The 26,596-nt window shown below is 30.8% G+C and overlaps 2 protein-coding genes across 2 annotated transcripts; both read left to right on the top strand.

Moving 5' to 3' along the window:
* The first annotated feature begins 12,176 nt into the window (after nucleotides 1–12,176).
* Nucleotides 12,177–17,074, top strand: LOC111024086 (uncharacterized). The gene is made up of 11 exons (XM_022301673.2): nucleotides 12,177–12,334; nucleotides 12,610–12,909; nucleotides 13,125–13,208; nucleotides 13,844–13,977; nucleotides 14,075–14,172; nucleotides 14,275–14,363; nucleotides 14,481–14,589; nucleotides 14,914–15,068; nucleotides 15,237–15,307; nucleotides 16,119–16,233; nucleotides 16,770–17,074. The coding sequence occupies exons 2-11, from the start codon at nucleotides 12,670–12,672 to the stop codon at nucleotides 16,932–16,934; spliced, it is 1,260 nt and encodes a 419-aa protein (XP_022157365.1). The 5' UTR covers nucleotides 12,177–12,334; nucleotides 12,610–12,669; the 3' UTR covers nucleotides 16,935–17,074.
* Nucleotides 17,075–21,226: 4,152 nt separating this feature from the next.
* On the top strand, nucleotides 21,227–25,950 carry LOC111024090 (putative inactive receptor kinase At5g10020). Its single transcript, XM_022301678.2, has 3 exons — nucleotides 21,227–22,825; nucleotides 23,473–25,032; nucleotides 25,140–25,950. Exons 1-3 carry the CDS (start codon nucleotides 21,922–21,924, stop codon nucleotides 25,727–25,729), a joined length of 3,054 nt encoding a protein of 1,017 aa, XP_022157370.2. The 5' UTR covers nucleotides 21,227–21,921; the 3' UTR covers nucleotides 25,730–25,950.
* Nucleotides 25,951–26,596: the final 646 nt, after the last annotated feature.

Here is a 26,596-nt window from a genome sequence, read left to right as displayed (position 1 = left end):
TGACAGTTCAGTTTTAGATAACGCTTGTGAGCATATATACTTACAAGCTATATACTTACAAGCTTAAATTTTTTAAAGTTGTGTCTAATAAGTGCTTAAACTTTATAAATACCTAATTCTTGGAACTTCATTTTGTGTTTAATAGGTCCATAAACTTTAAAATTATCTAAGATCTATAAACTTTCAATCTTGTGTCCAATAAATCACTGAAACTTTGACATTTTTTCAAAATCACCTGATTCAGATTATCTCATTCTCTCCAACTCTCCCGCCACCGCCACAGCCACACACACACTAGAAAAAGCATTTCTTAAACAAAACCATGTTCGTAGCAAGCAAACAAGGGTCGGTGAAAACAAAATCGAGATGAAAGCGTGACGGGGGATGAATGCAATGCAAGCTGGGGTATATTGAAGGCTTATCTGTTGTTAGGGGTTGGGAAAGAGACAAGACAAGTTGCAGAGAAGCATTAGAGATGGTTAATAATTGTGAGATCCCTTTGGTTTGTTGTCTGTTTGGTAATGGTGGCCTTCCCCTGTGGGGACTCCTTCCAACTTCAATCCCCTCTCTTCCATCCTTCCATGTCGGCTATGCTCTGTTTCTCCATATCACTCTTTCTCCTCTAGTTTCCATTGTCGTTTTCGGTTAAATTACGTTTTTAGCCTTTGCATTCGAATGATATTTAGGTGCTTACGTGTAAATGGACATCCCTCATTAGAAAAATTAATAACTATGAGAGATAAAAAGGACAATATATAGGAAAAAATTGACGGTTTATTGTTTTTTAAATAAAAATTTCTCTGTTTTTGCATTTTCCTTTCTTATTTGTCAACAATTTAATAATAGATTAGTTCAAGATAAATTTAAGATAGGTACTGAGGTCAGCACCTAAGTCAAGAGATAATGCACAAGGGAAGAAAGGGAAAAAAAGTAAATAGCTGTCAAATTTTTAATGATGGTAAGTAGGACGTACCTACTTGTAACCACCTAAATAATAAATATTATTATGTTTTATTGTTGGTTTTGTTTGATGGTTATGGTTTTTTAGAGTTTCGTCATTGTTTCTATCCTTTGATTAAATATTATTGAGCGTTCTTGGCTATTGAAAGCGGAGTTGAGAAGGAAAAGAGGAAGCTAGTCATTTGGTACCATAGTTTTTGTTGTAAATTCAAAATAAAAGTTCTATGACTTTCTTTTAATTTGCTCTTCACAATTTTTAGAATCGGAAGGTTTTGTGTATTAAAAGTTCAAAAGTCAACAAAAATCTAACTTGATAATCGATGGGCACTATCGAAACGGGGTTAGTGCCCCTTCTTTTCAATCGTAATAGTGTTTTGCCTTGTTGAATGGGAATTCGAATCTTTATCTTAGAAATGAGAGTTATTAATACCTTAACTTTAAGCTATGTTCAGGTTGACGCTAAAAACTTGTGTTTTTCAGTCAATGTGATTTAACTAATCTCGCATCGTTGTGAAAGAAAATGTCATGTTATAGCGTTTATTTGTCACATATCACAAATGAGTTGACGAGTTAATTTCCTTTTTATTACTTTTCACTGATGGAAAGATGCTTCACCTAACTAAGTTGGGAATAATGATTAAACTTTTGAAAGTTAAAAGATTTTGAATCCATATAAAAAAAAAAAAAAGAGGTAAAATCACATCACATGGCCTGAAAATGTAATATAATTTTTAAAAGATGAAATTGCTTTTGTAAAGTTTTCTTAAATTGATATGCCTTATTGTATACCTCATTTTTAATTATATATGGATGAATATTGTGGCGTATAAATTGGAAAAATGAGTACATTTTTATACTGTGCATAAGTCAAAAGATTTGCAGACATTTAGGTTCGATTAGTAACGATTCTATTTTTTTCACTTTTTTTCTTTTTATAAACATACGCGTTTGGTAAATGTTCGTATTTCTATTCTTTGTTTCTCATTTTAAAGAAACCTTTCCAAAATTGTGTAAAAATTTTATAAACAATAAAATCAAGTTTCTTCTTCTGGTTTTTACAAATCATAAATAAAAGTATTATTTTATTATTAGTGGCTTATAAAATGCTATTAAATATTAAAATAAATCTAACATAAAAATTTTGAATATTTAGTTAAAAAATTGATTTTCATAAAAATAAATTACTTTTTTATTTTAAAAGTTTAGAAAATAGAAAGTTACCAAACAAGTTTCTATTTATTTTTTCAATAAAAAAAATGACAAATAATAATCAGTTATCAAACACAATTCTAAATTATGAACTTACCAAAAGTGATTTTATTTACTAAAAACAAAAAATAAAATATTTTGTCAATTTTTGTTCTTTATTTAAGCTCTTTTTCTCACTTTTCATTTGTAGCGATTTAATCTTTATACTTTCAAGAATATTGAACTAAAATTTTAATTATAAAATATGTAACTTAGGCTTCATGGTAAAGTAAGTGAAGTTAATAAATCTCCTACCATCTTAAGTAAGAGGTGATTCAGTTATCTATTCATTCGTATGTTTTTTTCTTTTTAATTTAATTGGTATGCATTTATTAGAACAAAATAGTTTTCAATGTCAAATAGTCAATCTTTAATTCGTTAAAAATATAGAGATTAAATTGTTTTCAATGGTAAAGTATGTTAAAAATATAAATACAAGTATTAAATTGTTCCAAAATTCCCAAGTGTAATGCCAATTAAGGGCTCCTCCTATGTGATAATAATTTTGATTTTGATTCTTTAATTTTAAAAACATTTAAAAAAAATCTCACAAAATTCAGAGAGGAAAGAAAAGGGTAGTTCAAGTTTTAAAAATAGAAAAATTAAAAGTGGAAATTATTATCACATAGGGTATTAGGGTTTTGTAATTATAGTATTATTGGAGAGTCAAACTAATTATTTTATTATTTTTAAATATATTTGGATAGCTCTACTTTTACTTTGGATTCATTTTGGTCGTTGTACCTCCAAAACGTCTATTTTGATCTCTATAATTTCAACTAGTTTTTCTACTTTCAAAACGTTTATTTTAGTCACTCTATTTTTTTAAAATGACGATTTTGGTCACTTCATTTTTTCAATCTCACTTCCCTACATCATAATTTTAGTTGTCTGTGACATTACATCTAATAAATTTCTTAAAATGCAGCCGTAATTTTGTATTAAAAGATTTGTATTTTGATAATAGAAAATACATTGAAATTTTGCAAAATGGTGAAAGTGAAGAAAATAATATTTAAATCTTTTTATTTTAGTGGAGAAAAAAGTCCAAAATGAATGGGGTTTTGTGTTTGTTTGGTAGAAATATGTGATTGGAATTGGAATTGGCATTGGAGTTGGAGACAGCAACTTCAAGCTTCTGGTAATAATGGACACTCACTCCAACCCAAAAACTTTGGACACAACATAATGCTGTGGGCCCCACCCCCACCCCTCACCTACACTCTTCTTCTTCTTTCTTTCTTTCTTTTTTCAAGAACATATCATATATGTATGTATCTATATATATATATATATATATCAATTCATTTAGACATTTGACATTCGTTACCGTTTCAAATGTTGATGATTCGATCTCTTTCTGTAATGGTTGAACTCATAAAGAAAGAAAAACAATATTCTATTTTGATTCGGGTATTTTCAACGTTTATATGGTTGGAGGTATTTGTTATTTTTGTTTATTTCGATTGTTGTAGTTTCAAGATATTTATTTTTGTCATTATACTTTTAACAAAGCAACTATTTTGGTTTCTGTTTTCAAAATACTAACATGTTCTACCTACGATGAAAACTCTTTAATATAAAATTATGATAATATTTTAAAAGTTTTATTGAGCGTCCTATTGTGCATAAATTTTGATTAGAAAGTGAGATTAAGAAAATACCAAAGCAATCAATTTTGAAAGTACAAGCATAAAAATGAACGTTTTGAAAAATCGGGAATTAAAATGGAGAAAATTTCATTGGTTAATATCAATAAAGAAGGTTACTAATGTTTTGTTTATTGCTTTTCTTCAATTCCTCTTACTTTTAAGTCTTTTGATTTTAATATTTTATTTTAGTTACAGTTTTATATTAAAAAAGTTATTTTAATTATTTTATATTTAATTTGTTTTTATTAATTATTTAATATATATTTAAATATTTTTTGGTTCAATAAACTAAGGAGATTCAAACATTCGACTTTATAAAGGTAAGTAATAAATTAATTAATATGTGTGAGTAAATTAAATTTAAACCATTAAAAAAATGTTTAGACCAAACTAAACTCAGTTTAAAACGTTTAAAAAAAAGTTTAAATTAAAATAAATTAAGTTTAAACCGTTTAGAAGAAGGTTTAAATCACACTTAAAATAAAGATAAGAACTTCATTTTTTATAGCCTCTAATATAATTCATAAACTATGATCTAAACTTGTACTTTTTTTTATTCTACAAAACCAATAATAGTTTTCTATAATTAAGTAATTGTATAGAGTTAAGTTGAATTTATTAACAACTGTTTTAATTAATTATTTTATACTAAAATTAAAATTAATTCTTATATGTAAAGTTAATTCTTTCTATAGGCTTATTTTTGTAGGCTTATTTTTGGTGGCTATAATAAAATAGAGATCTTTTGAAATTCATTCTCTTTCATTTCATTACCGTATACCAAAATAGTTGTTTTTCTACTATTTCATTATAAGTAAAGTAGGAAATTCGAATTTACGATCCATAACAGGTATAAATATATCTTTCTTTTAGGAGACGTTTTTTTTCGATTCTAACCTCTAAGATTATGGTGGTGGAATTTTTATGAATTAGGTTTGTACTTCATAATTTTCGTTCTTTTAATTCGATTTTTTTCCTTAAGAAAACCATAGTAAATAATTCAATTGAATTGAAACCATGTAAAGAAATTAAAAAAAAAAACCCATTTGATTTACTATGGATTATAGTCGAGATGTTAATGAGACAAACTATTTCTAAAGCTTTTTTTTTCAAAAATAAAAAATTGCACCCCATAATTTTAAAAATGTTTTTTTAAAGAAAAAATGATAATTTTTTTTTTCAAATGCTATATTTACATCTAAACTTTCCTACTAATTTCATTTGGATTTCTAAACTTTTGAATATTTTATTTTACTCTATTAATTTTGAGAGGTCTAAAATATGTTATGAAATCTAACTGTTTGTCTTCTTAAATGTGACATATTTGTTCATCAAATAAATAAACAAAAAGATATTTATATATATTTTCCATTAAATAATAGATGTATAAAAGAATTAAAAGGCATATCTAAAAGTAATTTTTTATGCAAACTTCCAAGACCAAAACAGAATTTTGTAAGTTTAGAGGCAAAAATAAAATAAACACAAAATTTCATAAATTTCCACATATTATCTGAAAATAAAAATCTAAGAAATGAACCAAAAAAAAAAAAAAAAAAAAGGAAAGAAGCAAGCATTAACTAAAACATAGCAAAACAATGCATTTCAACGATATCAATTTAAATCCTAATGAATCAACTCTAAAAAGAAAAGAAAAAAAGGTAAAGCACATGAAATTATTTCAAAACATAAATTAAAAAAGCTAAATCTTTATAGAAAAGTAATTAAAAAAGCAAATCCAAACAAATCAATTTTTAAGATCTTGTGTAGAAAAAGCAGATTTTGCTTTTTTGGACTTAAAAAAAAGGTATAGTCAAATTTGCACTATCAACAGTTAACTCAACTAGAATATGTAGTTCCACTTAAACCCAAAAATTTAAAAAAAAAAAACGTTTATTTATTTTATTATTTCATAAAATTAATAATAATAAAAATCTAAAAGTGTTCTAATTCATTGAACTTCCAATTAGGGCATGGTTCATTTAATGAAGTTATTAATTTTAATATTCAAAATGTTCCCTCATCATCCTACAATAAAATGCATTTTGTTTTTTTTTATTTATTTACTGGGGTTTTTATTTTTAAGTTATTTTAGTTTGTTTAATTTTTTTAAGTTAAAATCTTGCATTGGTTTTTCTAATATTTCAAATTTTTGGCATAAAAAAAATAAAATTATTAATATAATATGATTATTTGCTTGTCAACTCTAGATGGGTTTTCAAAGTTGTTCATAAAGCTCTTAAAAAAAGTATTTTCTTTTTATGCATATTTTAATTTCTCTTTCTCTCTCTAAACATGTTGATATGACTTTTTTTTTTTTTTTTGCTTAATGAATACATGTATGTTCTCTTTATTAATTATATAATTATTTTTTCTACTCCTTCCTCAAAAAAATAAAAAAAAAATTTATTCTCTCTCCTTCCAATAGTGGGATTCCACGATTTTCTTAAGAGAGAGGGAGAAGCCTAATTAATAAATTTTTGGATAATAATGTTTGAATACTTTTAATAAATCTTTAAACTAATATTAATATCTTACTTTGAGAAGTAAATATAGGAAAGCTAAGATAATTAGACACATGATTTGTATAGGGTAAAGTTTTGGATATATATTTTTATTTTAGATTAAATATTAAAATCAAGAAAAAATTATGGACCTACAATATTGCTTGTTTGATAACATTCTTATTTATTGTTTCTCGTTTATTAAAAAAAATTTTAAATTGTGTAGAAATTTTGAAAACAATAAAATCATGTTTATTGTCTCTTGTTTTTTGTTTCTAGTTTTTTTTTTTTTAAAATGATATAAAACCATTATTTTATTATTATTGACTCACAAAATGCAATAAAGATAAAAAAATAAATATTTACTTTTAAAAAATTTATATAAAAGATTTACTTTTTATTTAAAATTTTAGAGAATTAAAAACAAGAAACGTCAACCAAACATATTTGTGTATCTATTTTCAATAAAACAAAAAATAAAAAACAAGTATCAAATGCAGAATTTAAAAAAAACAATGAGATAAAAAGTATTTACAAAATTAAGTTAGGAAAATTGCAGCCAGGAGCTACGATTTTAAATAAAATGCATCCACGATTGAGAGGAAAATCACGGTCGTTGGACACGATTTAATGGAAGTCCATCCATGTGATGTGCAGGTCACAGGCGAAAATGCATGCGATTTCCCATCCCTTTTCAAATTATTTACTTTAAAGATTTTTTAATAATGTATTCTTTTAAAAAAAAAAATAATAGTGGTAAAATTAAATTGTGTTGGTATGCCTTTCTATTTTGGTTATTTATTTTTATTGTTCTATAAATTTTAAGTATTTTTTTTTTTCAATTTCATGTTTCTATTATATATTAATCTTTTTTATCTTATAAATTAGATCGATATATTTTTACTTATAATTTTTCTTATTTTTATAAATATATATATATTTTTTTTATTATTATGGATGTGGATGTATGGACGTGTATCTATAATTTTATTTATATATTTAAAATAGTCAAAACATAATAAAATAAATAATACTTTGATGGTAAAATAATAAAAAACAACGTAGATATAAATATATAAAGAAAATATTTTAAGAAACCGAGTACATTATACACATTAGGTGATAATATCTTTTTATAAATTAGACTGCTTTTTCTACAAAATATATTTATTGTTGTTAGATGTGTATGTATGTGAATTTATATTTTTAATTATATATTTAAATTGATTAAAATATTAATAAAATAATATTTTATTTGTAAAATATAAATATATAAATATTTTGAGAAAGTCGTGTATATTGTACGCGACTTCCATAAATAGAATATATGAAGTGTCGGCATCTAAATCGCATCTATTGTACGAGATTTTTGACTTAGATCAATATCTAATCTATTTTTATCAATAGTTTGAATGTCTAACTTAATTTTATAATTTTTTATTTAACCTACATTTATTTTGTTATTACTTTTGAATCTACATTATTTTTTATAATTTGTTTTTAAAATTACATTGTTGTTAAAATTACCTTTATCAAGTGCATTTTTATTTTATTTATCAAAGATAGGAAAAAAAAAAGTACACGCCATACAATGCCTTAAAATTTTGTTTTATTTACACCTTGTTATTACTCGGGAGAAAACTCAAGAAAACAATGGGTTAGGAGAACATCCGAGCGATTGCCTAAACGTAAAAAGGATAAGTATTTGTGTTTTAACAATTTCAAATATTGAGAAAAGTTCATGTTGATGCAAATTTCCGCTGAGCTCCACAGGTCGTTTACGAACTAATCGAAGCGAGCTGTCGAGGTCCCATCTTAAGTAACAATGTGACCTGCACATGGGTCAAACACTCCAATGTCCAAGTTAGAGTGAGTTCGAACTGTGATAAGTCGTTCTCGAATAGAATTGTGTACTTGATATATGAGATAGAGTATCCCTTTTTATAGGCAGGTAGGGGAGACAAGACCGTTTGGCCCTCAGATCGGTGGAGATGGATTATTCTTCTCAACTCGGTATGACGTCAGGTTGGCGGATACAGATGGTTTGTTTTATCCCTTCTGGTGATTCTGGACTGAGTTGGAGCGTACACTTGTCCAGCTTCTCAATTTTAAAACCAACCATTCTTCTGAAGAATAAACATTTCATAATTATTATTATAAATTAATAGATAATTTCCACGTGAAATCAAACAAATCTAAACTTTGTGGGAATATGATATTTTTATTAGACGAACAAATGGATTCCTATTTTATTTTGCAAGAAGTAGGATACACAAAATATATCCGAGTAGCCTAGCTAGGATGCCCATACCAGAGGCGAGCCATGCTTTTTATTCCTTTTTGTCCCACGTTCTCTTTTTATCTATGTTGTGCAAAATGCGTCAATAACCACGGTTTATTTATCAAACAATACTAATCATTAATTCAAATAATCCATCAAGCAATATTAACACTAAATCAAGTAGATAAGAGAAGACAAAACGACACCAAAATTTAATGTGGTTCGACCAATGTGGTCTACATTGTGCAAAGTGAGAACAAAACTTTTATTAGCTTCAATATCCAAGAACAACACAAACAGAAGACGAGAGAAAAAACATATTCATGCTCCAAGCAGAACAACCTACGAAGAAGATGAAAACAATGGACAAAATACAAGAAGAAATAAATAAACTCTTCTGTAGATTTTTCCACTCTCGATTGCTGTAGTAAAAAAGAGTAACAAAATTTTGCATTTTTTCTCAATCTCACGGCAGAAGAATGGCTCCAAATTAGGGTTGCACAAGTAGCTACATAATTGGACTTCAACCCAACTTCTTTAATTTAATAACATATGAGATATGCTTGAGTCACAACACAACAACATATTTTCTTTATTCTTATTTTTTGTTTTATAACTTTAAGTAAAATTTTTTTAACAATGATATTTTTCTTCAAAAAAACATAATTTAATGGACAAAAACAAATCTATTTAATGTCTAAATTATATGAATATTAGTAAGGGCATTTTTTGGAACATTAGATAAATTTAAACATTGCCAAGAATAAATCGTGAAAAAACATATATAGCTATCCAAATATTTTCAGATATCCTTATAAATTTTCTTCTAAAAAAAATACTTTCTAAATATGTCAGACATCTAAAAATCCCGAAAATCCTATCTATTTATAATTTAGCACTCAATAGATAAATTGAGTTGATTTTATTCCTTTACGAAGTACGAAAACTCGTGTTGAATAAACTTTAAAAGTTTTTAATTCCTCATTATATCTCCATTGACCTCTAAGCTAAAGTAGGTGAATTCATACGAGTAGATTTGTCATTTTCTATTGATATCTACAGATTGGATCAAAAATCATTCATGAATAAAGTATTCAATCTCATGAATGAATTAGACTTTCGAGCATAGGGTTCACTAAAATCTAGCTATTGAGCCAAACAACCTAGAGATTGATTGAAATTAGAAAAGAAAAAAATGATCCAAACAAAGAAAAATTGAATTGCATTACTAGGAATTTTTTTAAGCGTATTTAAAATTAAAAAACAAAAAAAAAGTCAAAAAAAGGCTGCTGAATTTTGAAGTATGGAGAAAGAAAGTTGAATAAATGTAGCTGCCTAATAATTAACTTGAATACAAGATAATCATCTTTTTAGTTGAACTTAAAAACAAAATCTTTTTTAGTTGATTATTCTTAACTCAATTATTTAGGGTTTGACCATAGCTTTAAGGACAATTATTATTATACAAGGAAAAAATATTAAGTTGATCTTAGAAAGATAAAAATAAAATAGGAAAAATGTAAACCCACTAATCATTTTTTTTTTTTTTTGAGAAGAACCCACTAATCAATTATTGACTCATAATAGTAATTAGTTCATTTTCAATTTTTGCAATAATTGTCATAGTTAATGAGTGACGTAATTAAATCTGGATTCATATTCAAACTAAAATCATCATTAGTTTACATTAGGTTTAAATTTTTAGGTAGAATTTTATTTTTTACCCCTAAAAATTAAACTTAAAACTTTCAGTTACGTCAGTTAATTTAAACCCCAAATTTGAATAAGTTTTACAAATTAAACCCTACACTTAGAATTAAGTGGTGCATTATTAATACCATCAATTAGTTAAGTTTTAATTATTTTTTTTTGTTAAAATTTGTGCCTGGCTACAAATGGTTGGATATAATGTCTAATTGTTGGATGCTTTTAATTAATACGATATGAATTTTAATTGGTTGCCAAGTTTGAGTGTTTTTTATTGGTTCGATGTTGTGTCTTGATTTGAGTAATATCATGATTTAGTATTGGACAGGTATGATATGATTTCGAGTGTTCTATTAGTTGAGTTTTGTACCATTTATTGATTTGGCTCGTGAGGTGTTAATTGCAACGTTTATTAAATTTCAGAGTTTAAATTAATAAAATTGAAAATTTAGTATTAAAATTGACTCCACACCTTAAGTTTGGGGGTAAAAGTTGAAATGTTGCCAAATTTTTATTATATTTGTATCGACACTTGAATTATTATTATTTTTTTAAGAATAGTTGACACTTGAATTATTATTTCTAATTATTGAATATTTGGGTTAAATATATTTTTTTATCACTTGATGTTTGAATCTTTTTTCTTAATTTTTTAAAAGTTTTAATCTCATTCCTTATGTATTGATTTTATTTTTTAAATAATTTTTATGAAGTTGTCAATTTCAAGTCTATTAACATTTTAATTGGTCAACTTTATATAACAATTTGAGTAATTTTAGGCCAAGTAAGTTACTAAGATAGGAAACGAATTTTTTTTTCTTTTTGTGAAACAAATGAATGCCTTGTTTTACTTTATGGGTAAATACTATATTTTGTCTAACCCAATTAATATTATATTATATCTGCCATTGAAAAATGCATGGAAGAATGATGGTAGTGGTAATCAGAAAAGGAAAAAAAATGATAGTAGTGGGCTTGGCCCAAAAATATCAGGTATGAAACTCAAGGCCCAATACATTGGGCATGGGCAAGTTAGTTGGGCCCATTCCTTAAGTTTATTAGGCTTGCTTCATTGATATATACACACACATATATAAAAGGATGCTTTTTGTAAAATTGATATATTTAATGATTTTATTTAGAATTTTTTTAGTACACATGTGGGGATGATATTCGAATTGCTTTTATACGGTTAGATACAAAATTATCATCTTTTGATGGAAATGGGTGTCTTAACTAATTGAGTTATGCTCTCTATCTAGTATTTTGGTAATATAGATCATCCAAATTGAAATAGTATAAGGTTTTGTGAGTCAATAAGGAACCATTTCTACAAGTGAAGGGAATTTTAACCTCAAAAGTTTCTCTTTTTTTAAGCTCAACAGTCATGGAGATCAAACCATCAATATTTAATAGATATTTAAAATTTTTGTTGTAATTAAAAAGATTTAAATATAATCTCTTTTAGCCCCTACATTTAAGTTTTTTCTAATAAAAAGATTATGATAAAATCAATTCAACTATGATTATTTAAGTAATAAGATTTTAATGTTTTGCCATCACTTATCTAAATTGAAATTTTTTTTAAAGAAATAATTAGAAATAACTCAATTGATTAAAATGTATATTCGGGGAAAAAAGACACGCCACCCACACATTTTGATATATATAAAAAATTTATAGATGATCGAATTTAAATTAATTTTGTAAACATTTTGTCTTTTTTTATAAATATTTTTGTAAACCAGGTGAGGCATGTTTAAATAATTAAAAAAAAGATAATAATATAAATAAATAAAAGAAAGAGAAGCCCTAGGTTTCTACCCGTTTGATCTTCCACTCTCCACTCTCACGTGCTCCAACTTCCTCTTCACGGCGGTGCCCGGCTCACCTCTCTTTTAGCATCTCAGCGCCGCCGCCGCCGCCGCCGCCGCCAAAACGTAGCAGTTTGCACTGATTTTCTACTCTCCTCCATTGTACTGGTATTCGTCCAATCTCGATTCATTTCTTTCTTCTCTCTTGAACAATTCAAATTAGGACTTGTCTAGGAGTTGTTTTGATTTACAGAACAACCTCAGCATATCTAAATTTGTAGGTTATAGTTGGTTTTGATGAGTTCTTAGATTAAAATTATGGCAGTGAAGAAGACGGTCAGCTTTTTGTGAAAATTGAAGTTCTCTCCCTCAGATTAACCAATCACCAACTTTACTTTGAATTTACTGGAAATAAATAACATTCTATACTATTTGTATTGCAGGTACGTAGTTTAGCTTGTGAATTGCATGGTATTTGGTGTTTGATTCTGTAGCCCGGCGAAATGGATGAAATTGGCAATGGTGCGGTGGAGTCCATGGAAAAGCTTAATGGCCTCCGTATCACCTCTTTAGATGACGAAGATATTGATGATACGGAAGAGTTGCAAGATGACTTTGATACCGATGACGATGATGAGGATGAAGAAACTGAAGAGTCGGTAGTTTTAGGATTTGTTGAGAAGCCAAAAAATTCCTGGTCTCTTCTTCCTCAGTTATTTCCAAGCAAGGCTGGAGGAGTACCGGTGTGTAATCACAGTCCATATCATTCGAATTTTTTTCTTTGATATTATTTGTTGATTAATTTTCTGCTTGAGCTTCAGTGTTGCTTGTGAGAATCGAAAATTTAGTTCTAAAAAGATTGAATTGCACTAAGTTGGATAATTTTGTTTGTCTTGGATTGTTATTACGAGTAAAGTGAATTAAGAGTCTTTGATTGTATAAATAATTGGCACCGCAGGCTTGGTTGGATCCAGTGAATTTGCCGTCTGGAAGGTCTTGCGTTTGTGATATATGTGGAGAGCCTCTGCAGTTTTTGCTTCAGGTATTTGTTCTAACGATATTTGGTCTCATTTTTCCTAATTGTTTTCTTTTGCTTTCTCCATCTTGTGCATCTCTCTCTCCATTCCCTGTACAATTAGGTCTCATTTAATATTCATTTTGTTTTTAGTTTTATGTTTTTTAAAATTTATCTTATGAATGATACTTCTACCGTTGTGTTTCTCAATTGTGTTGAAAATGTTTTAATAATCTGAGCCAAAATTTAAAAGCCAATAAAGTAGTTTTAAAAAACTTGTTTTTATTTTTTGAAATTTGGGCTAAGAATTTGAATATGTGTGTAAGAATGATGAAAAATATTCTAAGAAATTGAAAGGACGTAGGCATAATTTTTTTAAAACGAAATCCTTATCAAACGGTACCTTAGTAATTCGAGAAGGAAGAAAGATTTTGTAAACTGATAGAGTCCAATGGCCAATCAATACATATGGTAGAAACATAGCAAAATTACTTCCAAATTGCAACATGTTAAGGAGTTAGGTAGTGCCTTTTGTTTATTGTTTTAGGTGTGAACTCTGTTTCTATTTGTTGTTTTTTTTTTGTTTCATTGCAGACTATTATTGATGTTTCTACATGGAAGTTTAGCTTATGACGGTTTTTTCCTGTTCATTGAATTATTAGATTTATGCTCCTATTGTCGAGAAGGACTCAACATTTCATCGAACAATATTTATTTTTATGTGTCCATCAATGACTTGTCTTCTACGAGATCAACACGAGCAATGGAAATGCAAGTCTGAGAAGTCATCTCGTAGGTATTACTAGCTGGTTTTATGATGAGTGCCATCGTTTTACTTGTTTATTATTCTACGTTTTTCAGTTTCTTTAGTAACAATGTAATTGTTTTGGAAGTGTGAAGGTTTTCCGTGGCCAATTATCTCGTAGTAATCCCTTTTACTCGAGTGAACCTCCAAGACATGATGGGACTGACAAACCTTCGGAATCTGGAGGTAGTTTTGATTTATTCTTCATAAAATTATTTTAATACATTTATGTTCTTTAAGATTTCACTGATTTATTAAATGTGTCTAACGTATGTGGTATTGTCTTAGCTGCACGCTGTAACTGGTGTGGTACTTGGAAAGGAGACAAAGTCTGTAGCAAGTGTAGAACAGTACGTTATTGCTCTGAGAAACATCAGGTATCATATTTTCAGGGTTGCTGTGAGTTCAATTTTCTTGTATTCCCAATTTTCTGCACGTCAAATCGAAAATAACTTCCAAATTCTGATCCTCAAGACTGTATTCTATATCTTCAGGCTACTCATTGGCGTACTGGGCATAAAACAGATTGCCAACGGTTGTGCATGTCTTCTCAGTTAAGTTCTGGAACGACTAACAGTCAGCACGAAGCATATATTGAGAAAGGTTTGTGAACAAAAAGCTTTCTCACTTAATGGGAATGAGATGATTTGCATTTTTTATTTTACTTTATGGGATTTGTTCTTTCCCTGGATGTCAAATTTTCGTGCATTCCTTACTTAGCTTGAACTTCATAATATTTTTTTTTGTGCAGAATATCTGAAAGGTTAATGCCTCTGAGATAAATGTACTTTGTACGAATGGATAAAATATGTGCTATGTAGTTTATATTAGATCTGGTAGATACTCTAGGATCAATTTCTTTGCCTAAGATTTGTATGGGAAGTAGCTCTTAAAATTTATCTGAGAATTATTTGCTTTTGTTGACAGTTTCAAGCAAGCATCTTTGGCCTGAATTTGAGATCATACATGAACATGAGAGTGAGTTCAACATGGAAATATCCCAGGATAATTCGTATGCAAATTCTTTGGTTCGTAGTGATAGGGTGGATGACTCAATACAGTCCTTGTTGGACAATTTTGAGGTATTGGTCTTCATGGCATCCTTTGAAAAGTTTCGTATTCAGTTTTTCTCCTTTTTTTGCATTGCCTGTTTGTCGCATTCTCTAACTTATCTTTATGAAAGTTTGGTTTTTCACAAAAAAGGAACCATTTGTATTGTTGCTAAATCTAAGGACATTTTTGGTAAACAGGGAGATGATGATAGAAAGTCTTGGGCCTCATTCCAAGATCGCTTATCAAAGGCTCCTGAACAAGTGTTGAGGTAATATTTAATACTTCCAACTGAAGTTTTATTAAGTAAGTTGAGCTTGGGCATGCACCATCCTTTATTTTAGAAGAAGAAATCTCAAGACTTTATTATTTTAAATTGATCAGTTGCTTGATATTATGTAAATTAGGAATGGATTGGACTTTCTTCTACCTTAGATGCTGAAGCCTACAAACCAGTGGGCTAAATAAAATTTAAATCTTAGTATCATGTTAAACTTTTAGCCTATTCATAAAAAGCTAGCATGCTTGGCAGGAACTGCAACCAAATGAAAATAACAATAAATTTTAGAATCTATCCTGAGATCTTTTGTACCTTTTTTTATATAAATCTTTTTAACGTTTTAATCTCTTGATGAAACTTCATTGTATTATTCTTCCCTACAGATTTAGTGCTCTGTGGTATTCCATTAAATGCTCATATAATCTTAACCCATCATTTATGTTATAAATTTCTCCAGTTTCGCGTCTATCTGAATTAAAATAGAAGGGAGTTCTTTGATTTTACATCATTTGGGTACACAAATAACAATTTAAAAGATTGTATGATTTTTCATCCAGTTACTATATGTTCAAAATGTGCAGAAATTGTTGGTAATAGCTAGAGATCTGATTGCAAAATATTCAGAGTAGAAAAGTACTAAATTGATCATAATTTGTGTGCTAAACTGATGGCATGGTAGTAACGGATGCAGGATGATCAAAATGTGCTAAACATTTTGATCTTGCCTCATGTAGTCTTCATCTATCAGTCAATGAGGTTGATTATGTTATTAATTTTTATTGATGAAAAAACACAACCACAGGTATTGTAGAGACGTTGGCTCTAAACCTTTGTGGCCAATGTCAAGTGGTCGGCCCTCCAAAGCAGATATTCCAAAATGCAGTTACTGCAGCGGACCCATGTGTTATGAATTTCAGGTATTTGCATCTTTATAGGCGACTTGTTTGGTGTTCGGTTAAAGAGATCTGAACTTTAAAAGTTGCTTTGCTCCCCTATATCCAAGGGCAATTGCGCCCACCCCAAGATTCTGTATGTTCTTTGTATTAAGCTCACCAGGAGGTTTTGAAATTGAGACCTATGAGCCAGTATGACCAAGAGACCTCAAGCCGACCTCAAGCCCTTGCCGACTAGGCTGCCCCTTAGGGATCCTATACTTTAAAAGTATTTAATATGTCTCTGAACTTTCAATTTTGTGTCTCGACATATTAAGCCTTTTTTAAAATGCTCAAATTATTAGACATGAAGTTGAAAGTTCTAGAGCCTATACAACATGTTTAAAGTTCAAGGTCTTATTAGACACAAAATTGAAATTTTAGCCTATTAGACCGTTTTTAATGTTTAAAGATCTATTAACACCATCTGCAAGTTTAAGAACTAAACTTATAATTTAAAGAACATCCTGCACCTCTCTTTTTTTTGTTCACGTTTGGATTTTTGCTCTGGGTGACAACAGATCTTGCCTCAATTGCTTTATTATTTCGGAGTAAAGAATGATGTGGACTCGCTCGACTGGGCGACGATAGTTGTGTATACCTGTGAAGCCTCCTGTGAGTCAACTGTAGCTTACAAGGAGGAGTTTGCTTGGGTTCAGCTCTCTGCCCCATCTGCTGTGCACTAGTAATATATTAATTTTTGTTAGTTTCGTTCTTCAGCCTTTCTATTTATATACCAAATGAGTTTCCTTTTTGGTTATTTTTTTAGGTAATTCAGAATGTTCAACTAGAGAAATCAAAATTTTTATGTCTTCTCTTTGTTTTCTGACCTTTCTTTTAAAATCAATTATACACTTGTAAAATTGTAAAAGGAGATTTCAAAAACCTCTTCCAGTTAGTTGAAAAGTAGTCATGGTTTTGAAGGAGGGAAAAGCGAGTCTTTATGGAGTTAAACTAAAAGGTATGTCAAACACACACCTTTGGCATTCTTTAGGTACTTGTGCGAAATCGTACCTAATTCTCTTTGCGGGGAGATCGTCTTTCCAGAGGAACCATGCTTGTTAAGTCCATAATTTCCTCCGACATGTTTGTCCACTGTCGAGAGGAAGAACTATTTCTCGTGTATTAGACAAGATTCTATCCAATATTACTAATGTCTTAACTAATGGGAGCGATTGAATTCCTCATCTTGTGCTGCATCCAACCCAATCCTCTTGTAGAGCATGATCCGAGAAATCTTTAGCCATTTTAATATGTTGGGAGGTGGGCGAGTATGGCTCATATAATATTTTGATTTGATTTGAGTTTAATTTTCAACCTTCATTTTAGAGTTATGAAGGCTTTTATTTAATAAGGATGTCATGTGCTTGAATTTACCAATACGAAACAACCATATATAATATTGTAAGTGTTCAATCTTGTTTCTAGCCTACAATTCTTTATTGTTTTAGCGTATGGAAATTTATCATATAGATGACATTGAAAAATGACCAAAGAGACTAGGATGAATTGAGAGAGAATGAGTTCAAATCGTCCACAATGGTCACGTGCCTCGTGAATTAATTTTTATGTAATTTTTGACACAAAATGTTGTAAGGTCAGACAGTTATCTTGCGAGATTAGTCAAGATATGCGTAAATTGGTATGAATATTCACGAATATCAAAGAAAAAATTTGGAAAATGACACAAAGATAGAGACAAAATTAGAAAAGAAAGGGTAAGTTTTCCATTTGGTCACAACATAGAAAGTATAAAGAACAATAAAGAAGAAGATGAAAAAGTGAGGAAGAACATCGTAAGGGAATCTAGAAATATTAGAGAAAAGACATAAAAATTTGAGTGCAAAAACTTGTACCCACTTTCATCCAAATTAGTAAGGGATTTTTTGTCTCTTCATAAGGATGGGTGTGTGTGTCACTTTCTTTGGGCATCTTTGCATTAAAAGCATTGCATTCAATTCCATCCTTGTGTCTTACCTAGCCCCAATGGCATCTTCGTAATTCTCTATTGATCTTTTGGGTTGAATTTATTACACTCCGTCATGTTCGTGTTGATTTTGTTCCTATGTTTTTAGGAAGTTTTAAGGTTAAATTATAAGTTTAGTTTTTGAACTAGTTTTTATTTTCAGTCCAACTATAGGAATAGAGAGAATATGAGCAGGTGGTAAGTGAATAAATTCTTTTCGACAGTGGATGCTGGCGAATCAGAGTTAAATCTCTCTTTTTTGGAGTCGAAGTTGTAATTTATACTGTTTGAAAGGTGTTCCAACCCTTCTGGCTATGGATAGTAATAAATAGAATCATTCTTTCTTTAAGGTTACAGCAAGCAAGACTATTACTTTGTAGATGGCGAATAATTTAATTTAGTGGTGAATGTGAGAGTCATTGCGTAAGAGTCGTGTGTGTTTAATAAATTCTTGAATTTTTAAAAGTGTCTAATAGGTCACTAAACTTTTATGGTTGTATTTGCTGTTTGATACTTTCAACTTTTAATTTTGTATCTGATATATTATTGATCTTTCAATCTCGTATTTAATAGATTCCTGAATATTTTTTTTTAAAAAAATCTAAATAGATTGAGGATCTTTAAACACAAAATTAAAATTCAAAGACGTCTATGATATTTTTTTAAAAAAAGTTGAAGGATCTATTAGAAATCACATTAAAAGTTTATCACGGGTTAGACATCATCTAAATTACAAATCTCTCGAACCTGAAGACTTCTTTTATAAAACCATGAAGAAATAATGACATCAAAATAATAATTATCCATAAAGCATAATTTCATTCTTGAATTATTACCTTATAACAAATCAGATCTTAAATTTTCATTTTTTTTTAATAAATTACAATTAGTGTAATATTTATTGTTAGTTTTTTTACTTTTAAAAATTATAAATAAAGAATTTTAATTTTAAATACTATTTTGGTTCCTGTATTATCAGAAGGTCTATTTTAGTCTCTTTACTTTAAACTTTGGTTCATTTAGTTCGTATACTTTTCAGATACTTGTTCTAGTCATGTACATTTAAAAAGGGCTTATTTTTGTCTGTTTATTTTTATTTGATCTCTTTTTTTTCAATCACGATTTCTTTACTCACTAAATTTTTTAAAATATAGTTTTAAAGATTTTCATACGTATAAATTTTGTACTACAATTTTTAGAACAAAGATCAAGATAGTCACTTTTTAAAAGTACAGTGACTAAAACTACGTTCTAAAAAAATTTGGACTAAAATAAATAAAATATTTTTTTAAATAAATAAATTGAAAGTAAAGACCTTTTAAAAGTAACCCACAATGAACTAAAGACATTTTTAACCATAGTATTTACAAAGCTGTTTTCAATGGAAACGCAAATGCCAATTCTTAATTAATATTACTCAAGCGATTTTTTGTCTCTTTTTAATTGGATGCAAACATTTGAAGTATCATGATGTTCTTTAATTAATGAGATATATATATATATATTTTTTTTAATTAAAGTCAACTTTGTCATTCTTTTTTTTTTTATTAAAATTTGCAAATATTTATATGGGTGCACATAGTTGATATGTACTAGGGAAAGAACTATATAAATACATTCAGATTTATACGTCGAACTTTGAATATACCAATATGAGTTTAGCTCAGTGGTAATTCATATTTGTTTTTTTTTTTACCGAAATGATAATTCATACCTATTTTTATTAAGAAATCATGAATTCAATTCCCGAAAACTTAATTTTAGCTAAAAAGAAAAAAACTTAGTTTTTGCTATATACTTCTTTTTTTTTCTGTCCATAAAATTTTCTAATATTATTTAATAGAAATTTTTTTGTCTCCTATTTTTTAATTAGGTTAAATAACAATTTAGTCTCTGACCTATGTACTTTTAATGGACAACAATTTAGTTCCTAAATTAAGTTTAAAAACAGTAACAATTTAGTTCTTCACCAGGTAAAAAATTTAATCAAAATTAAATATCGATATAACTATTTAGTCTGTGTAATTTATAGACCTATTTGGTCCCTAATAAATTTATTGATCTACATATATAAGAAAATTAACAAAAATTTTCACACAAAACATGGACTAAAGTATATGGACTAAATCATTGTAAACTACAGTTTTTAACAAATTAGTATAGGGAGTAAATTCACCTAAATTAACAAATTAAAGTTGAGGGACAAAATTGTAACTTTCATGAAAGTATATGGACTAAAAGTATTTTTTAACCAAATTTATGAGTGCGTGACTCTCAATTTGAGCAACGTCCATTTTTTAGTACAACACATATGGTGGTGGGGGATCGAACTCACAACCTCTTGGTTGAAGGAAATATATGCCAATTACCACTAAACTATACTCGTTTTGGCTTGAGCAACATCCCTTTAAGCTCGAAAAACCGTTGCAATTAATTTTAATAAAATTAAATCATATTATTATAACTCAAATTTAATCGCGATAATTTTATAAGTTATAAGAGTATAACTATAACAAAAAGTTAGATGTTAATGGGTGTATAAATTTGACAATTAATGTTCTTCATTCAATTCGAACATAACTATAACTATCGTAGACAACTGCTCTGATTAGCATCAATCATATAAATGGAACAACACCGATTCTCCAACAACTAGGAACAAAACATACCTTAATTAATTGATTAATAATAATCTTTCAATACTTAATTTAAAAGGATGGATAAGGTACTTAGTATCATCTTAAAGGTCATTATTGATTTAAAAAAATACTTAATTTTTAGCTTCGTGAAATATAGGAGATGTAATTGTAAGAATAAGAAATTCTACGGTTTAGAGTATAATTACCTCAAGTAATAAAGACATCGATTGATTTGAAAAGTAAAAGTGATTTTCTTTTCTCTTTTTTGGTATTTTGCCTAGAATTCAATTGATGCAAACATTTTTCAGTACAACAGTAGTGAGAATCTAAATTCGCGACAGCGAGAAGATGGAGACGGAGAAAGAAGGCAATCCCATCATCTTCATCCTTGATGAGGTGAATGCATTGGGATCTGAAAGAGCGGTACTATTCAAACATGCCAACCGATTCAGAAAAATTAACTCTCAAGTCAAAGTCAAGGAATCAAACTTCAAACCCTTCACTTCATTTCATTCATTCATTCATCCTCTCTCTCTCTCTCTATCTCTCTCAATAAAAAAAGAAAGCTGATTAGTTGGCAGCACTACCTACCAGCTTCCCACTCCCCTACTGCTACTCTAATTCCCCCTCTGATCTCCATTTTCACTCCCTATTCCCAATTTTTCACCATTTTCCCTCTGCACCCACTTCCATTTTTGGCCTTCTCCGCCCTCTATTTCACTTTTCCACTTCTTTTGGAATGTGGGTTCTTACGTTTTCCTGCTCTGCTTTCAGTTTCTCTCGATTCCCATTATGCTCCCTCCTCCCCAATTCTCGGGATCTGACCCCTGAGGAATTTGGCCACTGATTTCACCTCTTCCCCTTCCACCCCTTTTGCCCATTTTGCTCACTGCTGTAAATTCTTGCTCTTGGATTCCCAATTCTTGTTCTCTGTACATCACTCTTTGAACCCACAAATTAAGGTTCAAAGTTGGAGCTAGCTCGGACTTGTATTGGCTCTGTCTTGTTTCACTTACGTTTCCCATTGGAGATTTTGGGTTTTGGGCTCTTTGGTTGGCTTGAGGAGCAATGCAGGTAACCTGTTTGATAGTTTTCCTGTTGTTCTTGTTTGTGAATGTTTTGGGACAGTCTGATTTTGATGCACTTTTGGAGGTCAAGAAAGGCATTGTTAAGGACCCTTCTGGGCAGCTTGATTCATGGGAATCTCTCTCCCTGGATTCTAATGGCTGCCCCAGTAATTGGTTTGGAGTTGTTTGTGTCAATGGCCGTGTCACTTCTCTTGTTCTTGATAATGCTGGTCTAGTCGGTGAGTTTAGTTTTGCTGCCATTGGTGGTCTTTCTATGCTTCATAACTTGTCACTTTCAGACAACCAGTTCACTGGGACTATAGTGAAACTTGGTTTGTTCAAGTCACTTGAATTCTTGGATCTATCTCGCAACAAGTTTCGCGGTTCGGTACCCGAGTTGTTGTTCGGTTTAAGTAACTTGGCGTTCCTTGATCTCTCTTCAAACCAATTTGATGGGGCTTTCCCTTCTGGTTTTAGTAAGCTGGAGAAGTTGGAGTATGTTGACTTGCGGGGTAATGGCTTTTCGGGGGATATCACACGGCTTTTGTCTCAAATGGGTAGTGTTGTACATGTTGACTTGAGTAGTAATCAGTTTACCGGTTCGATGGACGCGGGAGTTGGGAATCCGTCTTTCATCTCGTCAGTTCAATATCTCAATATTAGTTATAATCTCTTGACTGGAGTGCTCTTTCCTCATGATGGGATGCCATATTTTGATAGCTTGGAGGTTTTTGATGCCAGTAACAATCAGTTTGTTGGCACCATACCTTCCTTCAATTTTGTGGTCTCCCTACGGATACTTCGACTTGGAAGCAACAAGTTATCGGGGTCGCTTCCAGGAGGTCTCTTACGTGAGAGCTCGATGCTGTTGACTGAACTGGATCTTAGCCTTAACCAGCTTCAAGGTACCTATTCACATGATACATTGTCTTTTGAAGGAATGTTATATGCTCTCTTTTGACCATTTAAATTTTAAATGCATATTGATTTGTTAATATCTTGACTGTTTAAAATTTGAACTTCTTAAGAAATTTGACATTGTTATTCATTGTAGCATTTATGCTTCAATAGAAGAATTGAAGATGCCTTCAAGGAAGAAAAAATGGCAATAGTAGAAGTTTTGGTTCTTTATACATTAGTTAAGCCTAAACCCGCATGGTCGGTGAAATGAGCAATATTGAGTTAAAAAGACGAGTGCATCTTCTTTTTACATTTCGAAATCGAGAGAGAAAAAAAAACTACAAATGAAGAAACAACTGTTTTCTATTCCAATCATGTTGAAGTTATGGGTTACAATTTTTCAATGGCCCTGTATCTTTTGCCTTCTAATGTGTTTCTTTACTCATTTTAGTTATTCCATGACTGTTAGAAGGAACTATTCCATCTAATGAATCTAGTAGTCGTTCCCTGTTCGATTTTTCAAACGAGTCTTACTGTTCTATAGTAGCAGATGAATATGGTTTTGTCTGATCATAAACCGTAAAAGCATCTCAAATTCTGGTTCCTCCGATTATCTATCTTCTTAACTTCTAACGACTTAATTCCATGGCAGGTCCAATTGGGAGTATTACTTCAACAACTCTGAAGAAGCTTAATATATCTTCAAACAAATTGACGGGTTCCTTGCCTGCTAATGTTGGGCATTGTGCTGTCATAGATCTCAGTAATAATACGCTGTCGGGTAATCTGTCTCGGATTCAGAGTTGGGGAAATTATGTGGAAGTTATTCAGTTGAGTTCAAATTCGTTGACTGGAACAATGCCAAACAAATCTTCTCAATTCTTGAGGCTAACTTCATTGAAAGTCTCCAACAACTTATTGGAGGGTGTTCTTCCGACCGTGTTGGGTACATATCCCGAACTTGAGGTTATTGATTTAAGCCATAACCGACTTAACGGTCCCGTTCCTTCTTCCCTTTTTCACTCATTGAAGTTGACTTATCTTAATCTTGCGGGCAACAATTTCACCAGTTCGATACCACTCTCTGATGGTATAGATTCAACTTCAAGTTCTTCTTTACAAAATTCGAGCCTGACATCTCTCGATCTGTCACATAACTCATTGACCGGTCACTTACCTTCAGAGTTGAGTAAGTTCCAAAGCTTGGTGTATCTCAATCTATCCCGAAATTATTTCGACGGTGTCATCCCGAATAACCTTCCAAATAGTTTGAATGGGTTTGACGTGTCGTTTAATAATCTTTCGGGTGAAGTTCCTGGGAACTTGAGGAGGTTTTCGGAGTCGGCATTCCATCCTGGAAATTCCTTACTGATTTTTCCTTCTTCCTCATCAACTCCAAAAGACTTCCCTGGTCTATCTTCTACCATGAACCGGTCTCGTATGAAACCGGTCGTTAGAATCGTCCTCATTGCAGGCCCGATTGTAGTTGCTGCATTGGTAGTTATTTTTTGCATTATGTTATATTACAGGGCTCAAAAGTTGGATCGAACGACAACTTCAACCAATGATGGAAAGGAAGGTGCCTTGGAAGAAGCTTCTTCTGTTATTCATCAATCCGAAACCGATAAAAAGAAGAATGCATCAATGCCTTCGTCTGGTTTTCGTCAAGATCTTCTGCCATCTCACCGGGGGGAGGGTCATGTTGGTGGCGACATGTGGTCAGTTTCAGACAAGGCTAGAGATATTGGCTATCATGAACCAATAGGAAAAGGGGAAGGGATGTCCTCTCCCATGTCTCTTATGTCATCTTCAAATCCATCACCTTCGAAAAGCCGGCAACATCCCGATAATCCCCGGACACTCAAAGTTCACTCTCCGGATAAACTGGCTGGGGATCTACATCTTTTTGATGGCTCCTTGGCGTTCACAGCGGAAGAACTTTCACGTGCTCCTGCAGAAATTGTAGGGAAAAGTTGCCACGGGACGTTGTATAAGGCAACGCTCGACTCTGGACATGTATTGGCTGTCAAATGGCTGAGGGAGGGAATGGCAAAAGGAAAAAAGGAATTTGCAAGAGAGGTGAAGAAACTCGGGAGTATTAAACACCCGAACTTAGTTTCCGTAAACGGATACTATTGGGGCCCGAGGGATCACGAGAAGCTTGTTATATCAACTTTTATAAATGCACAGTCTTTGGCTTTCTATCTTCAAGGTAAGATCGAATCAATCCGCCTTTACCTCGATGAAACACTGAGTAAATATTAGAAAGTTAGAAACTTATTGCTTATGATTGAATGACCGTTTTTCGTTTTTCTGCAGAGACGGAGAGAGGAGGAGTCTTACCATTATCTCTACCGGACCGTCTTAAAGTTGCTTTGGACATAGCTCGATGTCTAAACTACTTCCATAACGAGAAGGCAATCCCGCATGGCAACCTGAAATCCTCAAACATTTTGTTAGAAACTTCGACTATGAATGCACGACTTACAGATTACAGTCTCCACCGCATACTAACCCCGGCTGGCACAGCAGAGCAAGTTTTGAATGCAGGTGCTTTAGGCTATCGGCCACCCGAATTCGCAAGCTCAAGCAAGCCATGTCCATCCCTGAAGAGTGATGTCTATGCCTTTGGAGTCATCTTGTTGGAGCTCCTAACAGGAAGAAGTTCAGGGGAAATAGTTTGTGGGATCCCGGGAGTTGTTGATCTAACAGACTGGGTGAGGTTCTTAGCCCGAGAAAACCGTTTCGACGAGTGCATTGACAGGATGATTCTCGACATCGACAGTGACGAGCAGCTGCCTAAACAACTCGAAGATATGCTTCAGATGGCTCTAAGATGCACTCTACCAGCAGCTGAGAGACCTGACATGAAAACTGTCTATGAAGATCTTTCAGTGATTGTGCAGTAGAATTGGTACAGAAGCTCTAACATCAAGTTTTTTTATTGCTAACACCATTGTTTTCAATTATCAATAAGCAGTCATTTTTGTCGATTTTTGTCGATTTTGCGCTGTGTTTTCAAGTCGATCCGCGATGTAATTTGTTCTATAAACTAGTACATAATCCCATAATTCATTAGCTGGAGTTTGTATTTACAGTTCATGAAGGAATTGGAATTTGGTTTAGGCTATTCGGTTGCTCTTAAAGCTCTCAATGATTAAGTTGTTGTATTGTTAGTAAAGAAATTTTTTTAAAGAAATATAGGATTTAGTTTGAGAAATGTGATTGGATGCACTTTGAAAAAATTAGCAATCTTTTTTATTAAACTACAAAATAGTGTCCATTTGCCAGAGATGTAGTTTTCTTTTTTTAGTTCAATATACGCGGGAGAGGGGAGTCGAACATACGATCTTTTGATCAATAATATATGTGTTAACCAGTTGAGTTAGGTTCGAGTCGGTATTCAATATATAGTTGACATTGAATAATAAAATAATAGCATAGGATCATGACGTTGTAAAAACAATATTAATGAGTTTGTCAATTTTTTTAATATACAACCAATATAAATCTAACTACCTGAATTAAAGTCAGGTCCATAATAAGATATCATCACACGACCTTTCATACTTCACCCCATTAAAAGAAGAAACTTACTCAATAATGTATTATACATGCACTTCATATATAATATCTTTCATAATTCAATTTCACAGAGAAGATTGGACACGTTTCTCCTATGATATTAGGTCAGATGACTTCACTCTCTTTAATTCAACGAGTGACTAAGTAGCTTTCGTTCCTTTGGTCTATTGATCATCGATATCTTGCCTTGC

The sequence above is a fragment of the Momordica charantia genome, unplaced genomic scaffold, assembly GCF_013281855.1.
Source record: "Momordica charantia cultivar OHB3-1 unplaced genomic scaffold, Mcharantia_2.0 BLBB01000170.1, whole genome shotgun sequence".
Classification (NCBI taxonomy): domain Eukaryota; kingdom Viridiplantae; phylum Streptophyta; class Magnoliopsida; order Cucurbitales; family Cucurbitaceae; genus Momordica; species Momordica charantia.
This window is presented reverse-complemented; position numbering and strand designations above follow the sequence as displayed.